Source organism: Lupinus angustifolius, unplaced genomic scaffold (genome assembly GCF_001865875.1).
Source record: "Lupinus angustifolius cultivar Tanjil unplaced genomic scaffold, LupAngTanjil_v1.0 Scaffold_19_3, whole genome shotgun sequence".
NCBI lineage: Eukaryota > Viridiplantae > Streptophyta > Magnoliopsida > Fabales > Fabaceae > Lupinus > Lupinus angustifolius.
The window spans coordinates 27,213-51,372 of record NW_017719292.1 but is presented as its reverse complement, the minus strand read 5'-3'; the positions used below and the strand labels follow the sequence as shown (position 1 = coordinate 51,372).

The 24,160-nt window shown below is 34.7% G+C and overlaps 3 protein-coding genes across 14 annotated transcripts; 2 read left to right on the top strand and 1 right to left on the bottom strand.

Moving 5' to 3' along the window:
* Positions 1-299: 299 nt before the first annotated feature.
* Positions 300-2,990, top strand: LOC109338185 (pentatricopeptide repeat-containing protein At4g21065). The gene is made up of 2 exons (XM_019575355.1): positions 300-2,569; positions 2,634-2,990. The coding sequence occupies exon 1, from the start codon at positions 501-503 to the stop codon at positions 2,355-2,357; it is 1,857 nt and encodes a 618-aa protein (XP_019430900.1). The 5' UTR covers positions 300-500; the 3' UTR covers positions 2,358-2,569; positions 2,634-2,990.
* A 468-nt stretch (positions 2,991-3,458) lies between these two features.
* Positions 3,459-5,166, bottom strand: LOC109338186. 2 transcript variants are annotated; one of them, XM_019575357.1, is made up of 3 exons: positions 5,085-5,166; positions 4,819-4,910; positions 3,459-4,346 (listed from the first exon to the last, which is right to left on the bottom strand). In XM_019575357.1, exons 2-3 carry the CDS (start codon positions 4,907-4,909, stop codon positions 3,547-3,549), a joined length of 891 nt encoding a protein of 296 aa, XP_019430902.1. In that variant the 5' UTR covers position 4,910; positions 5,085-5,166; the 3' UTR covers positions 3,459-3,546. The 2 variants fall into 2 exon arrangements, with proteins under 2 accessions (XP_019430902.1, XP_019430901.1); XM_019575356.1 differs by having other exon boundaries at positions 4,819-5,155.
* An 11,653-nt stretch (positions 5,167-16,819) lies between these two features.
* On the top strand, positions 16,820-22,206 carry LOC109338183 (cytochrome b561, DM13 and DOMON domain-containing protein At5g54830-like). 11 transcript variants are annotated; one of them, XM_019575353.1, is made up of 4 exons: positions 16,914-19,906; positions 20,906-20,971; positions 21,053-21,529; positions 21,700-22,206. In XM_019575353.1, exon 1 carries the CDS (start codon positions 17,088-17,090, stop codon positions 19,803-19,805), a length of 2,718 nt encoding a protein of 905 aa, XP_019430898.1. In that variant the 5' UTR covers positions 16,914-17,087; the 3' UTR covers positions 19,806-19,906; positions 20,906-20,971; positions 21,053-21,529; positions 21,700-22,206. The 11 variants fall into 11 exon arrangements, with proteins under 11 accessions (XP_019430899.1, XP_019430898.1, XP_019430893.1 ...); XM_019575348.1 differs by having other exon boundaries at positions 21,042-21,529; XM_019575354.1 differs by adding an exon at positions 16,820-16,903 and having other exon boundaries at positions 16,973-21,529.
* Positions 22,207-24,160: the final 1,954 nt, after the last annotated feature.

Genomic DNA, 24,160 nt, shown 5'->3' with positions numbered 1-24,160 from the left:
TATTCATATATTTTGGAAAAAAAGTAATTCAAATAAGTAGTAAATAATATAATGATTATGCATAAATCTTTAATTAACTTGTATCCTATAATTTATATTTATGAGAATATATATTTTGTCTCAACAAATGTAACAACTAATTACTTAAAAAAAATATATATATATTTAAGTTAAAATTTTAATAATTAAATAATACTATCATTCGCCTTCGAGTAACCCATTTTTTAGAACAAAAAATGTGGGTACCATCACCACATTCTTCATACTTCCACTCGTAGCTAAGTGAACCCCATATGAAACTACAATGTGTCAGAGTCACCATGTTTTTTGTGCTTAATGGTTACCATAACGTGTGCCATTGTTTGGATTTGAGAGACTTACGAAACAACAGAATTGCTGCATGTAGGTGACTACCCTATAGTTTTTGGGATAATCTGTTATTATCATATGGAAATTGCTGAATTTCCCAGTGGTGGTGATTTGATTTATTATTAAGCCAAATGAATGCACTTTCAAACCTTTCTTCATTGATCCACAAATCCTTATTACCATTCAAAATCAAACCCCAAATTCATTATTGTTCCTTTTCATTCTTATCAACTATCCCAGACAACCCAATGCCATATATTATCACTAAATGCATTGCTCTTTTGCAAATGTGTGCTTCTTCCAAATACAAACTTAGGCAAATTCACGCATTTTCTATTAGGCATGGTGTCCCATTGAATAACCCTGACATGGGTAAACATCTTATATATACTATTGTATCCCTTTCTGCACCTATGTCCTATGCACACCATGTGTTCGCCGTATTGCATAACCCAAATGTGTTTACTTGGAACACCATGATTAAGGGCTATGCTGAAACTGAAAACCCCATTCCTGCATTTCATTTGTACCGCTATATGGTCATGTCCGGTGTTGAACCTGACACCCACACTTACCCTTTTCTTCTCAAGGCTGTTGCTAAGTCATTGAATGTTAGAGAAGGGGAAACTATACATTCAGTTACTATACGAAATGGGTTTGAGTCTTTGCTGTTTGTTCAGAACAGTTTGCTTCATACGTATGCTACTTTTGGTCATACAGAAAGTGCACACCAGATGTTTGAGTCGATGAAAGAAAGAGATCTCGTGGCTTGGAACTCTGTCATTAACGGGTTTGCTCTTAATGGCAGGCCAAATGAGGCTTTGACTTTGTTTAGGAAAATGAGTGTGGAGGGTGTGGAGCCTGATGGGTTCACCATGGTTAGCTTGTTATCTGCTTGTGCTGAACTTGGAGCTCTAGAGTTAGGGTGCAGGGTTCATGTGTATTCGTTTAAAGTAGGTTTGAGAGAGAACTTACATGTTAATAATTCTTTGTTGGACTTTTATGCGAAGTGTGGGAGTATTAGAGAGGCTCAACAAGTATTCAGTGAGATGGGAGAAAGGAACACGATTTCTTGGACGTCTTTGATTGTTGGCTTGGCTATTAATGGCTTTGGTGAGGAAGCACTCAACTTTTTCAAAGAGATGGAAAGGCAAAAGCTACTGCCTAGTGAGATCACTTTTGTTGGTGTCCTGTATGCTTGTAGCCATTGCGGGATGTTGGATGAAGGATTCAATTACTTTAGAAGGATGAAAGAGGAATATGGTATCATGCCAAGGATAGAACATTATGGTTGCATGGTGGATTTATTGGGTAGGGCAGGTTTGGTGAAACAAGCATATGAATATATTCAGGACATGTCATTGCAGCCAAATGCAGTTATTTGGAGGACCTTGTTGGGGGCTTGTACAATACATGGACATTTGAGTTTGGGAGAGATAGCAAGATCCCACCTTTTAAAGTTGGAGCCTAAACATAGTGGGGATTATGTGCTTCTCTCAAATCTCTATGCCTCTGAACGGCGTTGGTCAGATGTACAATTAGTGAGGAGGTCAATGCTGAATGACGGTGTTAAGAAAACCCCTGGCTATAGTTTCGTCGAGTTAGGTAACCGTGTTTATGAATTTACGATAGGTGATAGATCTCATCCTCAAAGTCAGGATGTATATGCACTACTGGAGAAGATCACAGAATTATTGAAGTTAGAAGGTTATGTGCCTCATACTGCAAATGTGCTTGCAGACATAGAGGAAGAGGAGAAGGAACAAGCATTGTCTTATCACAGTGAAAAAGTTGCAATTGCTTTTATGCTCTTGAATACAGCACCAGGGACCCCAATCAGGGTTATGAAGAATTTAAGAGTTTGTGCAGATTGTCATATGGCTATCAAACTGATATCGAAGGTTTATGATAGAGAGATCGTTATCAGGGACCGTAGTCGGTTCCACCATTTTAGAGGTGGTTCATGTTCCTGTAAAGATTACTGGTAAATGGTAATATATAGAATTATCCGGATTTGGCAATGGTGTCTAAAGTACTGTATTGATTTTGAGGTAGGATGTGATTCTTTAAAGAGAGACACAACTGAGTATGTTGCAATCGTTCTGCAGCATGCATGGTAAACAAATTCAAGCCTCTTCCTCCTAGCATGGCTAAGTTGGCGAGGGTGTGCTCAAATATGGATTACCTGCAATTTCAAAAAGTAAACTTATGAATATATCGGAGTTCTTTTCATGATCCCACCATTCAATTTATTTCAAATGCAGTTCAAATATAAATTAATGCTACATAAAATACATTCATGAGAGATAATCTAACAAGTTAGAAAAACAGCAGATGACCCTGATTCGTGTATCCACAAAACTATGGAGGTTTGCTGGTAATTTGGATAGAGAGTGCTATTTTGATCAATTAGCCTGACATTTGTGCTTCAGTAAATATATGCCCTTACTTTTTAGAGTATTTGAGTTTCAGTTGGCCGAGCTAAGACCGTTGTCACATGATACACAATACTCTTTGGAACGGGAATTGGGGGTATGCAACTGTTGTGGTATGCTTTAGCTGTTACCCTCTATTTTTATATATTATTGATCTACTAGTTAAATGGACATTTGTCCATATTTTAAAAGATTAAAAATAAGTAACTAAATAAGCTCATTTACTTTTATCAAAATAATTAAGTTCATTCAAAAAAGGTCCATGAATATTTTAGAATGCTCCTAACAGAATATTATAGTAAAGTGTAAACTGTTCTTGACAGGCATATTGTGGAATGTGGATTAAGTTTAAAGATTTTTTATTAGCTTTATCATGCATTTGCATTCTTTAAATTTTTAATATTTGTATAATCAACTCTGTCACAGATACTGAACACCGTGATACATGCTGAAAAAATTTATAGGAATAGATTGCTGTCATTAATGGAAGGATTGCTCACTGTGCTAGATCTACAGAAAGTGTGGCCTTTGGGGCTGATTTGAGGTTGAAAACAAGCAGTTCAATATATAGTTGCATGAACATGTACTATGTACCATGTAATTTTTCATATTGTGCATCAATTGAATAAGAGCTTGCTGTACATGGATGCTGTGTTGATACAATGTCTATCATCTTCCCCTGTAATTCATTCTTTTTGACTTTGCCTTTAGCAATTACAGATTGAGCTTTTGCCTCATCATATTATGTTTTCTTCTGTGTATGTTTTGAGATTTTCATGCTAAGAGATTCAAACAAATGTTCTAAAGCTGAAATCTCATCTTGGATTTGTTCATTAGCTGGTACAATTTCTTCCTTGAAACCATGTATCCTGTCAATGCCTGCTTGAACTTCCAGATCCATTTGATCCATTGTAGCATGCATTTCCTTGTTTCCCTCTTGTATGTCTCTGAGCTTTCTCTTCAAAGATCTATAAGCATCAATGGACTTTTGTAGTTGCTCCCGTAGTGCCTTGCTATGCTCTTGCAGAGCTATGTTTCCTTCCATATCAACTCCGTTATTCTTCTTTTCCTCGAGTTCTGAGCTTGCAGCATGCAACCTCTCCAACAACATGTCATTCCGTGCTTTCAAATCACCCATGTACTCTTCCATTTCTGCCAATTCTTGAGCCTTTCTTGCAAGCTCTGAAGCCATAATCTGTTTTTCTTTTCCCAAACTCGAACACATTGCTTGAAGGCTTTGTCGTGCCACTAAGCTTGCGTTAAGCTCTCTCCGTAGCTTCTCTTTCTCATCTACGATCACATCGGGGTGAAGCTTTTTGTCCTTAGGAGTTGGAATGTTAGACCTAACGTCTGTGTTACATCGTCGAAGCTCAGCTTTTCTCTTGGTAGAGGATTGGATTTTTTGAACCCTGGACCTAGTCTCATCTAAGATAAACATCATTCCATTCACCCTATTACACTTCCGCTCATCATTATCTTTTGTACTACACCCATTATGTTCTTGAATGAGTTTCAACAATAGCTTAATGTTTGTGGCAAGGCCTATAAATAAGAAAGAAACATTGAAAAAAGATGATAAGTCACTCACTTATGGCTAATATAATATCCAATGGCGATCAAATTTCTTGTCATTCTAAGATGGTGTAACATAACATGTCATAGATTTCCTTAGTAACTATTAGGAAGTAAGTCTCATATTGCATGATGTCATAGTCATTCTTCTAGATATGGCTTATATAGTTATTGGACTAAGGATGAGACATTTAACATGGTATCAAAGTCAAAGCTTAACTTCTCTTCCGTATGGGTCAAAGTAACCCTTTGCCTCATCTAATAGACTTCTATGGAGATTGATGGGGTATGTTGAGACGTAAGCCTTTTATTGCCTGCCTTTTGTTAAGCGTGATTTAAATACTCCTCTCATTGTCACTATATTTTTTTAGATGCTATGCAACATTAAAAGTAACAATTGTTGGCATAAACATTTTAAATGTAAAATGAAATAAGAAATTACCTTCCACACCAGAATCATCTTGTGGCTGTCCAGTGTCACTTGAAGAAGTACTTAACAAGGGAGATGAATGTGCTCGAACATGGTGTTCCATGCTATACCCAGAATGTCAAGAGAATCAAATTTCAACAAGAACAAACAATTGTAGTAAAATGTATGATTTTGCACCACTAACTAATAGAATAATGGAGGATGGATAAAAGAAAAAGATTGAATTTTTGTTTGAGTTTTGAAGGAAATATGTAAGAGAGATCCAAAAAAGAGACTACTTTTGCAGTTTCTGTTCTTATTCTATGTGGAAAAGTTGATGCTTTTGTTTCTTCATTTCTAATGTAGTATATTCTGGTATTATTAACAAAATGGAGTTTGGTTGGTTCATTGTTAATGCGCAATTATTGCTTAGAGTTTGACCTTTTCATTGGCTTTGTCTTTCACCAATTATTGCTACTTATTCTTCATGATTACTCTAGAATTCTTATGTAATTTTTTTCCATAGATTTAATAATTGGAACAAACTCGGATTTTGTCTTATATGATAAAGTAAAATAATAATAATAATCAATTTTTAATTGTTATGATATATTTGCATTCACACGAATATAACATATGAGGTATAATCTGATATGACAAATTTATATTCTGATTATTGACCAAATTTTTTGTGTGTATGTAGATAATAGTAAAACACGAGAGTCGTACAATAAGCCTGAAAGTTTCAACCTCTAGCATTTTAACCTTAGATGAGTAAGATTTAAACTGCGTGTTCATTCTCTCATCATGAATATAGTAAATGGAAGGAAGTACAAAGCCAAAGCTGGAAAAAACAATTAATAGGAATAGTATCCAATATGAGGTTAAATTCTTAGCTTCTGTGTAAGACGCAGTCTCAATAGCTTGAATGGAATCACCTCATGCAAAATGGTTAATGCATTTTAGAAATAGTTTGAGAAGCCACAAATAACCCATATTGAATTAAATTCAAATTCACTCTTTTTTATGCTGATTGAGCTCCCATATTGAGAGAACTTCACACGTGCTTACCTTGGCAACTTATCAATCTTATCTTTATCTTTAACATCCTTCTGAAAATGAAGTGTTGTGAAAGCACAAGCATTTATGTTTTAAAGTGACTCCTATCATTTTGTGAACCCGTTTTGTAATTTGAGTTTTGAAACTTGTCAAGAACTCATCCTTGTTTGCTTCCTGTTAGATATTGTTAGATGTCTCTCATTTCTATGCCTTAAAAGAATTTTATGACTATTTTATGGCTCTCTCTAAAGACATTTTGTGTCACTTTTATGGCTTTGTTTCCAAGCATCCAATGCTTCATATCCAAGATACCAAGACTTTGCTTGCCTATAAAAGGACACATATAGAGAGCTTCAAAATCATCTTCACAACACACAACATCTCTTTCATTTACACATATATTGTGAGTGCATTCTTGGTGAGAATTCTTGTTCTACTTGAGAGAGTATTTGTGAGAAAACATATTGTCATTTGTCCTCATCATTATAAGAGGATTTCTTGTACTCTTCTTTTTTACATAGTGGAATTTTGCTCTTGATCGCCCGTGGTTTTTTTCCTCTCACACTGAGGGGTTTTTCCACGTTAAATCTTGTGTGTTATTTTCTTTATCCTTTACTTGCTTCTCTTTTGTTCTCAATTGATTCAATCCCGTGCTTCCGCATTGTGCTCTAACCTTAACACACTTCATAGTTTAAACTTTAAATCAAATCGCAAGAATTAAAATTGGGGTCAAGTTAATATGTTATAGAGAAATGAAACTTGACTTTTTCTTTGATTCATGTCTTGTTATTCATTATCTACTACATCTATTCTAAGAAATGCTTTCACCTTGTATATGGCATATATGCAAAGAAAGTACTAAAAGAAAGATAACCAACGTAATCCAGAAAAAAAAGAAGTATAAGATGGGAGAAATCATCATCATTGATATTTCATTTATGAATTAAAATTGTATAATTATTTGTGATATTTTATTTATAAATGTTTATGATTGGAATCATTGATCCCGAACTATACAAAAATTTCTCGTGCGATACAATAATTTCTCGTATGATGGATTGTGAATTTTTTAAGTAAAACATATAAAACATTATTAAGATCATGATGGAAACCTAACAATGCTTACAAGTTACAAATTAGAAAAGATATATCAAAGAGAATAAAAAAGTGTATATTCTGAAATATTGAAGGATTTGGAATCACGTTCCTCCCCCAAAAAAATGATTAACATGTAAACATTTTTCATTTAGAAACTAAGAAAATGTTACAACTTAAATTATAAATAATGCTTATACGCATCATGATTGAGTTCTTATTTTATATGCATCCTAGGATTATTAGATAGACATAATGTACGACACTATCATTGACTTAGTAAATCATATAACTAATTTCACTGTCATTCAATACTAGTAATGTATATAAAGGATTTTGATATTTTAAGCCTTTATTATTAAGTTTAAGAAGTAATAAAATTATATGTTGTATTGAAAAATTAAGTACATTTAATGTAACTATTCCAATATATCACACTTTTTACAAATGTATTTCTATTTTTACATATCTTAAAGTCAACCATAACTTCAAAGATTACAAACATTCACATATAAAAAACAAAACAATAAGATGGGACCCATCTCCTCACATGTTAGGTGCATGTGGCCATAAACGCCCCTAGAAGCGGCTTCATTCATCGTTAAATGCTGAATCATCAACAATATATTTTTTTAGTTTTGCTAGATTATTAGGGATATGGATCACCTAGATCAATTTCTATCCCATTTTTCTGTACCAGATCAATGAAAAAGTGACACTTCATTAAAAAGAAAATTGCTAAAATTATAAAATAACATATTTGCATTACTTGGAGAAATTACATTGGCTAGAAACATGAGGACATACTCATTTTGGGACAGGTGATCCCATTCGATTATTAGGGATCCACTTTCTAATCTCATAAAAGTGTCACTTCATGTGCAACTCATTTAAATTTATTGGAAAAAATGCATTGAAATTAAATTTATAATAAAATATTTTTTTAACCAATCAGAAGATATAACACATAGAGACATATTTTTTGGATAGAAAATATATTTTGGCGGTGTAAAGATTTACACTTCATGTATAAACTGACCATCCATCATTCATTTGGATTACATTTTCTGAAAAATCAACAATAATTAAAAATTAATGGAGATGATACAATTAAAATATATAAAACATTAAAACTTATCACTTTTAGGCATACATCTTTTTTTCTCTTATTAGATATGTCAACGTGTCCAATTTAATGAAGTCACTAATGAGATATCAATGGAAACAGTCAATTTCATAGAAGAAGTTTGGTTACTATGAAGAGAAAACTAATAAATATCATAGTACAAATTCATTCACTAATGACATTTATAAGCTATAATTTTTTTTCCTGAATTCTAAGGCGGGAATGAATTTTATGATTATTTTGCTTATTAGGACTTTTGACAAATTAGAAGCATTTCATTAGTAGGGTAATGGGTTGTTGGGAATATTTTTGAAATAAAGCATTCCAATTATGGGAAATCAGGTATTGTGAATATTTTAGTTGAAAGTTTAGTCCAAAATAGCAATTTGATCTATCACTATGTAAAGTATGGATTTCATATCGAGGTTTAAAATCAGATATATTACCACTGCTGTGATAATAAGTATTTTTATAAGTATTTTAAAGGAATCAATATCTTATGATTTTCTGTTAGAAAGTGTTCAAATTCTGATGAACTTTCTAATTCATGCAAAATGTTTTTTCCATACCAGGAAACTAGTCACCCAATTTGGAAAATTAAATTTCTAAATTTTCTAAAATGGCCCCCTTTTCACCTGATGCAAAAAGTTATGTATCACATTAAAAGCAAGTATTTAATATTACTTTCACATATTTTGTATATCTTGATAATCCTATATCGAGATGTGTTAATTGACAAAGATGATGTTAGATCTACTAAACATCAAAAGGAAACAATTGCTTGTTCAACAAGCAATCTGTTTATGGAAGTTTAATTCATTAGTCTATTATGTTGATGGTTGAAATTGTAACTTATATATTATTTTTGCACAGCTTTTATCTTGGTTGTTTTCAGACTTGTATTTTGCCTTTTTATGTTAGATAGCTCGACAATTATTTAACCATCGTCTATATCTAGTTTGTAATGATTCTTGGATAACAAGTTAATGAGAATATTCAAATCATTCACACTTTTCAGCTTGTTTCCTTTTCTCTCAATTCCTGTCAAGATTCATTCTCTAATTTACCATTCTTAATCGCATCAATTCACCATTGCTGTTCCTCTCTAGCACAATGGAATCTTATAATCTTCACATGGTATCAGAGTATCTTTGTTGAAGAGGCTCTCCTACTTTTCCGCTGCATCTTCTTTCTCTTCTCTTCATTTCTCCTTTCAATTCTTCGAAATTTCTTCGCGAATTCTCTTCGCCTTCTTCTCCAATTTCACTCTCTGTTTTCTGCAATTTTTCAATCTACAATTCATCGATGGACAATCGAATGATTAATGTTATGAATGCTATTGAAGATCCTTCTTCACCTTTGTTTATGCATCCGAACGAGAATCCTGGAGCAATTCTCGTCTCAACTCTTTTGAATGGTGATAACTACCATGAATGGTCATGTGCCATGACAATATCTCTGAAATCGAAGAATAAACTACAATTCATCGATGGATCTATGTCTAGACCTTCAGTAAATGATTCAAATTTCCTTGTGTAGGACAAATGCAACACATTGTGATTTCCTAGTTGATTTATTCCATAGAAGCTTCTGTTATGCATAGCATATTATGGATGGAGACAACATTTGAGATTTGGCCCGATCTCCGTGAGAGGTATTATCAGGGAGACATATTTTGTATTTATGAATTGCTTGGTGAAATTCATACCTATAGGCAGGGAAACATGCCTATAGGATCATATTTCACTCATATAAAAGGTTTGTGGCAAAAATTAGATAACTTTAGACCAATTCCTACACGTTCTTGCTTAAATAAGTGTGAATGTGGACTGATTTCATTAATAAGGACATATAGAGAGCATGGTAATGTTATCTACTTTCTTAAAGGATTGAATGACCAATATGAGAGTGTACGTTCACAAATAATGCTAATGGAACCTTTGCCTAGTGTGAACAAGGTATTTTCTCTGTTAATTCAGCAGGAACAACATTTGAACATGCATATAGTTGAGCCTAAGATCCTTGTTAGTTCTACTGAGTATGGATATTATGGAAGCAATTCTGAGTATAATATCAATAGATATACTACTGGTAGAGGTAGATCTTGAGGAAGAAATTATACCGGGGGAGGTAATAGTTCAAGCATATTTACAGGAGGAAGATGCACTAGAGTGTGCACTTTTTGCCATAAATTTGGTCACACTTTTGATCATTGTTATAGAAAGCATGGATTTTCACCAAGTTTGCAAAGAAACAATGTTGTGAATAATTTCACAATAGGCAAGATTTCATATGATGATGGTATACTTGGAAGTAAACCAAGAGATTAAATGGTTTCAAATGAGGATTCTTCAATGTTGCAGTTCACACCTGAGCAGCATAAAAGTTTACTCTCCATTCTCCAACAGCAGACCAATTTGCATCAAGGACATAACACTAATCAACCGAGCACAATTTCACATAACACCACTCCTAAACCACTCACCGAGTCACAAGGTAATAGTAGTGTTTGGGTAATGTCATGTTCAATTGAGTCTTGTCATTGGATCCTAGACAAAGGTGCAACTAATCATGTATGTTATATTCTTTCCGCTTTCCACACTTTTAAACATATTAAACCTGTATTGGTTACTTTGCCTAATGGAGGTCAAGTCTCCACAGGTGTTTCAGGCACCATTATATTCTCAAACAAATTGTACTATACAGATGTGATGTACATTCCATCATTTCGATATAATTTGATATCTGTTTCCAGATTGACACACACAATTCCATGCAAGCTAATCTTTATGAATGCTATTTGTCAAATTAAGGAATGTCCATCATTGAAGATGATTGGTGTAGCTGAGCTGAGATATGACCTTTATGTGATGAACATGTCACCTATGCCACTGCCGAAGTATTCAAGTCATTCTGTTGTTGCTATTGAAGATAGAAAGATTAATTCTCTTACTAGTTATGATTATAATCTTTGGCACAATAGACTAGGACACTTATCTCATCAAAAATGGCTTGTAATGCAAAGACAATTTCCATTCATCAAGTGTAATAAATCCTTGGACCCTTGTCATGTTTGTCATTTGGAAAAACAAAAGAGGTTACCTTATAATAAAAGTTTATCAAAGTCTTTGCTTCCATTTGATTTGGTACATATGGATATTTGGGGGCCATTTGCTACACCTAGCACATCTGGACATAAATACTGCTTAACAATGGTTGATGACAAGTCTAGATTTACTTGGATTTATTTTCTTAAACTCAAGTCAAAAGCCTCTGCCTTAATTAAGTCTTTTGTGCATATGTCATACACTCAATTTGGACTGAAAGTAAAATGCATACGAACTGATAATGGTAAAGAATTTTACATGCAAGAGTTTTATAACACTCAAGGCATTTTGCATCAAATCACTTGTGTGGAGATACCCCAACAAAATGAGATAGTGGAACGAAAACACCAACATATATCGGGAGTTGCAAGAGCACTCATGTTTCATTCTAACACTCCTCATTGTTTTTGGAATTATGGTGTGTCGCATGCAATACATCTCATCAATAGGTAGCCTATTCATTTTCTGTCTCATGAGTGTCCTTATGAAGTCCTCTATGGTTATATGCCAAATATATCATACTTGAGAATTTTTGGTTGTTTAAGCTATGCATCTACTTTGACATTTCATAGGGCAAAGTTAGATCATAGGTCAAAGAAATGTGTTTTTTTGGGATTTAAACAAGGGGTCAAGGGTTATTTGTTGATTGATCTCAACAATCATGAAATTTTCCTCTCTAGGCATGTGATCTTTTATGAACATCTATTTCCTTTCATATCAAAACCACCTACACCTACTTCTTCCACTTCTGATTCTGTCTAATTTGTGCCCATACCAATTTCTACTGAACTTATAGTCCCTTTTGAAGATATTTCTTTTCCTGAGGTACCAAGTTCAATTCATCCACATTCTCCATCTTCACCTCAATATACACATTCTCAATCTAATAATTCTATCCACAATGGTCCAACACATACACATACTTCCATTATTGAATCTCTCACACATTCTCCCTCTAATTTGCCTATTGAGTCTATTTCATCTCCTAATATTACTGCTCCTAGACAATCTCAGAGAATCAAGCACAAACCAAAGTATCTACGAGACTATCATTGCACCCTGACATCTAAGACAAATCCATAAATCTTGTCATCTTCAGTGAGAACATATCCTTTGTCTCAGCATTTATGTTATGATAAAATTTCAGATGCTCACAAGCATTACTCTCTTGCCATCTATGTTGTTGATGAACCTACTCACTATGCTAAAGCTATTAAAAGAGATTGTTGGAGACAAGCAATTCAAATGGAATTAGATGCACTGAATAAAAGTGGTACATGGATACTTACTAAACTTCCACCAGAAAAGGGAGCAATAGGGTGTAAGTGGGTTTTCAAGGTAAAGCACAAAGTTGGTGGCTCTATTGAGAGATATAAAGCCAGGCTAATGGCTAAAGGGTTCACACAAACAGAAGGTATAGATTACATTGAAACCTTTAGTCATGTTGTTAAGATGACTACTATTAGAGTCATCTTATCTTTAGCCTATGCACACCATTTGCATATGCAACAATTGGATATCAATACTACATTTCTTCATGATGATCTCATTGAAGATGTGTATATGAAGGTACCACCTGATCTTCAAGTCTGTGACTTATCACTTGTTTTTAAACTTCAGAAATCATTGTTTGGCCTCAAGCAAGCCAGTAGACAATGACATGCTAAGCTTACTAGTGTCCTTATTCAATTTGGATATTTGAGATATGCCCTAGACCATTTCCTTTTCATTAAGTCCACTTCATCCAGCTTTACTGCAATTCTTGTGTATGTAGATGATTTGGTTCTCACTGGAAATGATTTAAGGGAAATTCAAGAAATGCAATTGCTTCTAGATTCAAAATTTAGCATTAAAGATCTTGGTCAGTTGAAGTTCTTCCTAGGTGTGGAGATAACAAAAAGATCTCAAGGCATTCTTCTATATAAGAGAAAATATGTACTGGATTTTATTGAAGAGTGCATGTTTCTTTCTTCCAAACCTTGCTCCACTCCAATGGAGTATAATGGCAAACTCATTCACTCATAGTCTGGATCTCCTTTTCCCGAGCTCAGTTCCTATAGAAGATTAATGGGCAAGTTGCCTTATTTGACTCACACTAGACCTGATCTTAGCTTTGCTATTGGGCATCTGAGTCAGTTTTTTCTACACTAGCACATGATTATTTTTCAGTAGCCATGAGAATCTTAAGATATATCAAAGGATCCATTGGCACAAGAATCTTCTTTCCAGCTGAAAATGACTTGAGAATCAAAGGCTACTCTGACTCTAATTGGGTTGCTTGCTCCGATACTCGTAAACCAGTGTCTAGTTGTTGTTTCTTTCTTGGCAATTCACTGGTTTCTTGGAAAAGTAAGAAACAATAGACTGTTTCTCGATCTTATACTGAGGCAGAATATCGTATCATGGCCTTAGCTTCATGTGAGGCTCAATGGTTAGTTTGTTTATTACAAGAACTTGGGTTTGCTCATTCATAACCGATTCAATTATATTGTGACAACCGTTCTGCTATGCACATTGATGCTAATCATGTGTTCCACGAATGCACAAAATACATAGAAGTGGATTGTCATTGTATTCGAGAACGTGTACAGTCCAACCTTCTGCATCTGCTACCCATTTCTTCTTCCTCACAAATTGCTGACATACTCACCAAACCACTTTCTCCTTACTTATTTCAGAAGCTTCATTCCAAGCTTGACATGCTCAATGTTCTCATGCCAACTTGTGGGGGCCTGTTAATTGAAAAAGATGATGGCAAATCTAATAAACATCAGAAGGAAACAATTGCTTGTTGAACAAGCAATCTGTTTATGCAAGTTTAATTCATTAGTCTAAGTTGTGTTGATTATTGAAATTGCAACTTAGATATTATTTTTGCACAACTTTTGTCTTGACTATTTCCAGGCTTGTATTTTGCCTTTTTAAGTTAGATAGCTTGTTAGTTATTTAACTACATTCTATATATAGTTTGTAATGATTCTTGCATAACAAGTTAATGAGAACATCCAAATCATTCACACTTTTCAGTTTGTTTCCTTTTCTCTCAATTTCTGTTCAGATTCATTCTCCAATTCACCATTCCTCATCTCCTCAATTCGCCATCGTTGTTCCTTTTGAGGTCACTGGAAGCTTATAATCTTCACAAGATGGCACAATCAATACAAGGAAAATACTCCTTGAACCATGACCGTGTTGAAACAATTAAATCATCAACAAATACATTTATTAGTACCAAAAAAATTAAATCATCAACTTTTTAGTGTATTGACAAGATACTATCCATATCCCCAAATGCAGCCAAATATTTGCAACCTACATAGGTCATACTTTTGTCTAAGAAAACAGTGCACCCAACCAAGCACAACAAATATCATGAGGAAACTTATTCATACTGGTTTTCTTCTCTTAAGTTTGACATACAATGACTCCAACATGTGGAATGGAATAACCTATCACAAATCAAAACCATCTTGGCATTAACGTAGGTTTCAAAAAAACCTAGTAATGATTTGATCAACGGAAAAACAACAACTTATTGTAGCTTTGACTAAAGGATAAGCTCGTAATAGTAAGGACACATCATCTAATGTGATGACAATCTACCCACATAGGTTGAAGTTTCATAGACAAACACAAGAAGAGAGACTGAATTGTATCCGTTAACTATTTTTTTAAAAATCTTTTTAGAATTCCTTTTGTTAAGCAATCAAAGTAAGGATAAATATTAAAGCAGTTAAAAGCTCATATAATCTTTTGCAAGTTATATTTGAAGACATGTTTTTTTCTTTCAAAAATTAATTTCTTCAAATCCAAAACCCTACGATTGGTAATGAATAGAAAGTGGTGTGGTAAAGAGTTAAGAGATATAAGAATTATACAAAGATTTATACGTGTTTATTAGAATATATGAAAATATCTTAGAACATATTAAATTATCTTATAAAAAATATCTATAAAATATTTCGATATCGAGAGAATATCATTACTATATCTTTAATTAGTTTAGAATATCTAAGAATATTTCTTAAGATTAGATGACTTTATCTTATCTTTTATGATTTGTTTATGTAAATAGAAGTTTAATATTAGTATAACTAGATGTTAATGTTATGTTTTTCCTATCACAACACCACCACTTCATCATTCACAATATTATCAATACAATATATTATTTTGATCATTTATTTTTCTCCTTCTATACCTCAACTGTATGATTGTAACATGGTATCAGAGTCATGGTATCTGCCTTAAGGGAAGTTTAGGCTTGTGATCCTTTTACAGTTGATTTTCTAGTTGTCACATTCTTCCCTCTTTTGGCACATCGATTTTATCTCCCTATTTTGGACTTGGTCTTGTTGGTGCACGATCTTGTTAAAGCTTCAATCTGCATTGTTCTTCTTGGATTTGAGTTTGTCATCTCGTTAAAAGTGTTGTTGGTTTTCTATTTCTCCATACATGACAAGTTGGATGCATATGATGTATATGCTCCAACTTGAGGATGAGTGCTGATATATAGAACTATTGAAGTGACTCAAATCTATCATGGTGAAGTCGTGGTTAATGCTTGTATTATTAGGTTAATTAATATCTTCTCGACAATTGTGATGTCATCCCGAATACCACTTAAATGATGATGGTTTCTAGATGATAGTGCTCTATAGTTCTTCCTTATTAAAGATTAATCCTTAAATTTAGTCCATGTTGTATGGTGGTGTTGCCTTTTGTGCGGCCAACATTTGTGTTAGTCTACTTTTGTCCACGGTGTTAAGGTTGGAGATAATTGCTGTCATGGATGGTTAAGAATTATTAGCTTCTGATCATTGTAGTTAAGCTTGAAGATACATTCTGTCATTAATGGTTAAACATTGATTGTTGTTGTGTTAAACTTGGAGATAGTTTTTGTCATGGATGGTTAAACATAATTATCTTCATCTTCTTCAATTTCTTTTGTCATGAGGTTGCAAAGTTCATCATTGATTAATCTATCTTCTTAAAAAATGATTGAACAAGCTGAGTCAAGCCAATCTAACCAACTAAGTCACCAATTTTATGCTTAAAGCGATTGAGTCAAACCAATTCATACCAATTTTGGTGCATAATTGATTAGATATGATGCTTGGACTAATAAGATACCTGATTCCCAATTGGTCTTGTTGAACCTAATAGTTCTAGCCAAATTTAACAACTATGCTTACATCTTCCTCTTTATAGCCTTTGGTTTTTAATGAATTATATTTTTTTTATAGAAAAAACAATCATATTCTCATACATGTTATATATCAACTAAACAAAGAATGACACTTTACCCATTTATCACATTTTTATAAATAAAATTTAAAATATTTCTTGCACCAAAGACCATTCTAATGCATGCCACAAAAACAAATCTTCCCTTAAGTTCATTTTGTTATTTTTTCCAAAACAAACTTTAATTTCTTATATAAAAAAGTTATTAGTATCACACCTTATTTGAATCCAACATTAAATTATTTCCTTATAAGTTACCAAGTCTTAATTTACAAAGTCTTTAACTACTTCAAACTTAATTAGGAATAATATAGTAACAAAAAAAACTATATTCCTATTCTTAATACATGAGAAAATAATCCCCATGCATCAAGTTAAGTATTTCTACTGCTATAATTCTTAGATTCCTTCACCCAAAACCCACTCACACGTTGTTACTTGCAAACTACACAAGTCACCAACTTCAGACAACGAATCTTTTATTTTCCTTTTTTCAAATCAAATCATTTCTAAAAAAAAACATACCCCGCCGTGGAAGAAGCCACGTTTTCTGTTCCGCTTCCATCCACGACGGCGATTACGGCGTTTCTCCGATCATCACCAGGTACGTCCATCGTTCCTGGATCCCTATTCCGAAATCATATTCGGATCTCACTCATCTAACCCTAATGATTCTTAAATCCCTAATCTTCTTCTTCTTCCATTCGTTCCTCTTATTTTGTCATGCGGATCCCAATCCAAATTGTAATCGGACCAACCCGTTGGTCGATTCGGAATCTGAATTCAAATTGGTTCAGCATCAGCTCAGAGGTTACATCAAAATAATCGATGATTGCTCTTTTAGGGTTTCACAATTTGACATGCTTTCTGGCTCCGATGTGCACTGGTGGGGTGCAGTTTCATCTGGTTTTGATAACCTTACCAATGGTTTCATAGTGTCTGATCAGAAACTGAACCAAACTTACGCCAATTCCAGTTTCGTTGTTCGTCTCATGGAAAATGTCACGTGGAACATGATCAACGTTCTTTCCGTTTGGGATCTCCCCACCGCCTCCGATTTCGGTCATGTCGAATTTGCCAATGTCACTACGTTGGCGAAATCTCCAGCGCCATCTCCGGCACCATCGCCTGAAGGTGACGGCAAGAAGGAGAATCATCTTGGTCGTGTTCACACGGAGCCAACCATGTTTGAGAATTGTAAGGTTTTGTCGAAAAAGTTTAGGGTTCGTTGGAGTTTGAATTTGAAAGAGGATTCAATTGAGATTGGTTTGGAGGCTGCTACTGGGTTCATGAATTACATGGCTTTTGGATGGGCAAATCCTAAATCCACTGGCTCCAAGCTTATGCTTGGCGCTGACGTGGCTGTTACGGGGTTTAAGGAGGATTGGATGCCATTTGTGGAAGATTTCTTCATTAGTAAGTATAGTGAGTGTGTGAAAAACAGCGATGGATCGGCGCAAGGGGTTTGTCCTGATTCGGTGTATCAAGGGTCTGATAGAGTTGGTTTGTTGAATGATACATGGTTGATTTATGGACATAGGAAAGATGGGGTCTCATTTGTTAGATATAGGAGGCCATTGAATAAGGTTGATGGGAAGTATGATCACCCTGTTGATCATTTAGCGAACATGACGATTATTTGGGCTTTGGGAAAGATTAGACCTCCTGATACTATCCAATCTTATTATCTTCCTCAGAATCATGGTGGTCTTCCATTTGAGAGTTTTGGGCATTTGGTTCTTAATGTTTCGGATCATGTGAATGACTGTGTTGGTCCACTGGATGCTGAAGATAAAGAGGATCAAGATGTCATCATTGCTGATGCTAAAGTTCCTTTGGTTGTTACTTCTGGTCCGGCATTGCATTACCCTAACCCTCCAAATCCAGCAAAGGTTCTTTACATCAACAAAAAGGTTGCTCCTGTGTTGAGAGTTGAAAGAGGGGTGCCAGTCACGTTTTCGATACAAGCCGGGCATGACGTTGCACTTTATGTTACTTCAGATCCTATTGGTGGAAATGCAACGCTGAGGAATCTGACTGAGACAATTTATGCTGGAGGTCCTGAGTTTGAGGGAGTTAAAGCCAGTCCTACTGAACTTATTTGGGCTCCTGACAGGAACACTCCTGATAACATCTACTATCACTCATTGTATGAGCAGAAAATGGGTTGGAGAGTTGAGGTTGTTGAAGGGGGTCTATCTGACATGTATAACAACAGTGTTGTTCTGGATGATCAACAGGTTACCTTCTTTTGGACACTGTCAAAGGATTCCATATCTATTGCTGCTCGTGGTGAGAAAAAGAGTGGTTATCTTGCAATAGGGTTCGGAAGTGGAATGGTAAACAGTTATGCTTATGTTGGCTGGGTTGATGATAATGGTGTAGGTCGTGTAAACACTTACTGGATCGATGGAAAGGATGCTTCAAGTATACATCTTACAAACGAGAATTTGACATACGTGAGATGCAAAACAGAGAATGGCATTATTACCTTGGAGCTTACACGTCCCTTGAACCCATCTTGTAGTGGTGAAAATAGGCCAGAGTGTAAAAATATCATTGATCCCACGACTCCACTAAAAGTTGTTTGGGCAATGGGTTCTAGGTGGACTAGTGACCATCTCAGCGAACGGAACATGCATTCTTTTAAGAGTAGTAGGCCTATACTTGTACTGCTGATGCGCGGTTCTGCAGAAGCAGAACAGGATTTGCTCCCTGTTTTGGTTGTACACGGCTTTATGATGTTTCTCGCATGGGGTGTCTTGCTTCCTGGAGGTATATTGGCAGCCAGATACTTAAAACATCTTAAGGGTGATGGGTGGTACAAGATTCATGTTTACTTGCAATACTCTGGGTTATCAATTGTTCTACTTGCGCTTCTCTTTGCAGTTGCTGAGCTTCGGGGATTTTATGTCAGCTCAGCACATGTTAAATTTGGAATTGCTGCGATATTTTTGGCTTGTATTCAGCCGGTGAATGCATCCATAAGGCCTAAAAAATCAGAAAATGGAGAGCAGACATCATTTAAAAGGGTTGTTTGGGAATACTTCCACATAATGGTAGGCAGATCTGCCATTGTTGTAGGCATTGCAGCACTTTTTACTGGGATGAAACATTTGGGAGAGAGATACGGTGCGGAAGATGTCCATGGGCTCAATTGGGCACTGGTGATTTGGTTCTTACTTATTGCCTTGGCTGTTATTTATTTGGAATACCGTGAAAGGCAACAAATAAGTCGACGGATATTTGGAAGAAGCAATTGGGTGCTTGGCAATCTAGAGGAAGATGATTCAGTCGATCTCTTGAGGCCAACTAGGACGCCTGCAGATAAAGAGCCACAATCCTCTGCAGTAATGGAAGTCCAGTTAGAACCTTTGAACAGATAGATGCATATTTTTATTTTATTTTGATAGAAGCTCTCCAATCTGCAATGATGTTTTTTTTGCAAACTTCTCATTAGTTTATTAGGCAATTTTGAGGTCTGAAGGTAGTACCTGTCTTTGTTGGACTAGTGTGCTATTTTGTGAAGAGTAGCTTTCCTATAGTCATACATGTTCATCAGAATAGGTTATATCATTTCTTCACTCTAGCTGCTGTACTATTTTTCTTTTTCTTTTCCCACTACAAAAAATCTAAATAAGAAAGACAGAAGATATCAAATACTACAAAGTGCAAGCTTTCTTTTGGATTAATGTAAGTTCTCGATTGTATCCTAGATATACTTCAGACTTTGGAAGGCTATCAAGCCAAAAGCATTCTTGTAACTTATGAGGTGCAGAAACTAGAACAAGGCTCATTTATTGTTTTTTTCATTTGGTTTGTCTTTAATTTAGGCCCTTTTTGGTCATAAAGCAAGACCGATTTTCATTGTCAAGAACTCAAGATAAGAAAATCATCCCTTTACCATGTGCTCTGCTGTGTCTTTTTATTTGGCGTCAAGTATTTTACTTTTACATGCAAAAGCTTTTGAAGTAGAGATTTTTTAATGCAATCAACAGGTGTTTTTATCTGTAATAATGCATTGTTTCAAAAGCTTTAAAAGGAGAGAGCTTTTCAAGCAGACACCAAGTTTTTGAATTTTTAAACAGTCCATTGTTACATCAAGCTTTGAAAGGAGATTTTTTAAATCAAACATCAAGTGTATTCGCACAACACGAGATTTTAAAGAAGAGACCTCTTTACTCCAAACACCAATTTTTCAATCTGTAGATTTTTAGTCTGTGCTCATTTTAGTAATATTTTAATATCACTTGCTCATGTCAAGGGATTTTTATATGTCATGATACTGATTGGATTTTTTTATATGCCATGAGACTGTTGGGGTTTTTGTTGAAATTTCAACTGTCCAGTGGTTTCAAGAAGGTCATGTTTGATGTATTATTTCACAATTGTGTGTTGTTTGCTATCCTGACCTGACTAGATTATGTGAATGTTTGATATTCTAGCATCATCTGTTATCCTGACTTGACTAGACAATCTTCTGTAGGTACTATTTGATGTTGTTCCAACTTCCGAGCATTAAATTCCGCTAAGCCATTGCTGTTTTAGAAAGGTGTTTAAGGACTATTTCAGTCAGTGTATTTGCTGTTTAAGCAACTCTACTAATCACATGTCATGTTTAGTGTTTTTGGAGGTATGTTTAGTATCAAAATTGAGTAAATCTAAAGATGCTTGGGAAATGAATAGTCCCAAAAGCATGGCTGTCAAATTTCTGTACAATTAGCTGTTGGCAATGAGGGAAGCCTGGACAGATCAAGCATGAGCACCACCCAAAATCCAGGGTCAGCAAATGGGAGAGTAGTTTCTTGATTTGCATGGACAAGTGAAATATTTTTTCCATTGTGTCATTTTATCATGGATTTAGCTTATTTTGCTATTTTTTGTTATGGTTAGTTCAGACCTCAGATTGAAAAAGATCATTCACTGTGACCATTGTAGAGTTTTCCCAAAAGAAAAAGTATAATCAAGCTGACTAAGCACTCAGAAGTATAATCAAGATGAAATAGAAGTAAGTCACCTCTGAAGCAAAAGGAAGAAAGATGACATATGCTGCTTTGTAAAGCACAATTCAGAGTTGTTGATGGCCTTAGTTTGATTGGAAAATGCAAAGGTAAGTTCCTGTGTACAAAATTCCTAATTTTGTGAAGAATTTTCCTTGGTACATTCTAAAAATAATCAGTATGACTGTAAAAGAAGTTAGAATATCATTTCTTGTTCATGTACGAATTCTATTCTTAGTTTTTGATTCTTATTATTATTATTTTGATACTATTTCCACAGTGTACGTTATGCACATACCAGACGAATACGAGCTCAAACCTAGAGCTCTTACACCACTGGCCAGGTATGGTTTCTGTAGATACACTCCTTCTTTCTATATCTCATAAGGACTCTCCCCATCTTTGTAGCTTGGGTCATACTTCTAGACCCGCTCGTATTGTCTCCACCCCATTGGTGGGATGATGTGATGGTTGAGGCAGTTAGATATCAAAGAGTTGATCAACAAGGAATGGCTTACAAAATCAGTTGTTACTACCCGGTATCCTACCTCAATTGTATCCATGTTATTACCCTGTATTTACTCTTTTTAACTATAAATGTGACAGAGGAAGATGCCTGAAATGAGGAATCATGTTAAGTAGGTTCTAAGATTTCTGATCACTAAGGCAGCTACCTTAGATTGAGGGACTTGAAGTCCCTTCAGAATGAGTAGGCCTGACTTGAAAGTCCCTTTATCCGAATCTGTAAATGTGTATTTTCTTTTTTCAATTTGAAATTATTTTTCAACCTGCAGTGATGCTATTGAAATAATGGTACATAATGATTATTAAAAGGCAGTTTTGGTATATTATTATAAATATAGTTTTACTCTGATTTATTTGGTTGTGGTTATTTATCTATACATGTTGTGTAAGAGGCTTATTTATTTTTAATGTTGATGTCATGTTGTGAAAGCTGGACTGGATAATAAATTAGTAGAGGTTCCATTTTGGGTTTGACCAGGTTTTAAGGTTAGATTGGTTGGTCTAGTCAGATGACATAACATATATTTATATACAACAATAAATCCCTAATCCCCTTAGGTGAAATCGATATGTATGAATGGAACGTTGTATAATACTTTATTTGTAAATATATTATATTTGTTCCTCACCCAAAAAGGTAAAAGATACCTTTGATAATACTAAAATATATATATAATATTTATATAAAAGGGGAGAAATTATAGTAGAGTTAAATTGCAGCAGTTACATTTTATCTAAACCATTGGTTAACTCTTAATCTCACAACATTGGACAACCTACCACTTATCTTAGCCAAACAAGAAAATTGAAGAGTGGATAAAGAAATAAATGTATGTGCTTTCTCTGCCCCATTTTAATGATGAGTGAGGACATACAACCCTATGTTTAATACCCAAAGATAATTGGTAAATAGATTAAATTCACCACCCCCATTCATTTTTGACATATTTGATTTGTTTATTAAACTCACTTAGGATCATGGGATGAAACAAATCTTAAAATATGAATATTATTAGATTTTTGTTTCAAAAAGAAAATCAAAGTATATCTAGTTGGAACATCAGCAATAGAAAATAAGTACCTAAAGTCAGTTAAGGAACATATTGGATAAGGGGCCCACAGATCCAAATACAACAGATCAAAAGGATTGTCTTCTGCATGAATTATAAGAGCTTTAGCAAGACAATATGAAGAGCATAAATCTAGATCAGTTTTATTAGGAAATGGTATCTTAAAATGATTGAGTCTACTTTGTACCACTCTATAATGTCCTAAGCAAAAAGGCCATAGAAAAATAAGGGAAACAAATTATTGGAATAAAAAATATGTACAAAGGCATAACTATCAGCAGTTGGGAGAAGGACTTATAGAACTTGGAATCAAAGTTGGTAGTAGATCATGAAAGCACAGAGTCCCTGTTGACCAAGTTCATCTAGCAATACACTTGATCAGTACCATGACATTCAGCAAAGCAAGAGTCGAAGTGAAACTCAAATCAACATAAATTATCTTTTGCAATTTGAGAAACAACCATCCGCTTTTTGGTAATAGAAGGAACTAACTGGATTTTTGGGATAAGGAAACATTAGGATTAATAGAAGAATGAATTGCAGAGCTTCACACGATTTAGTAGAAATAGTAGAACCATTACCCATATAGATTTGTTCGAAAGTGAGCCACTCATGCATTAGACTAGGATAAGAGATCAAATGATCAGTAGCTCCAAAATCTAGATACCACAAAGGCTGTGAAGAACTGTAAAGAAGCAATCATGACATATGGGAAATAGACTTGATGATGAAAAATGGAGCTAATTAGAGCATGATTCCCAGGTAAAGAAGTTGAATGCCTAATACTGCCATTATAGGGAGGAAAGTGAGAAAAAGTAGGAGGTGCATACTGCCCAAATGCTGGAGCTCAGAGTAGAAGATACACTAAAACATGGGGTGCACCGTAGGAGCAAGCAGGGGATACACCAAAACCTTATCTGCATAATAACAAAAGGACATGTCATGCTACCATAACTGGAAGAGGAAGTGTGAGTGACAGTGGAGACATCTAAGTGGAACAACATAAGTAGGTTCAGGTGAGGAAGGGTATGTTTGTCAGTTGGATTTTGGAAAGGAAAGAAAAGGGAAGATTTGAAAACCATGAAATACACTTGTGAAATTACTCTGCAATTCTCTATCTCTTCCTCTCCCGTCAAAATTCAGCTC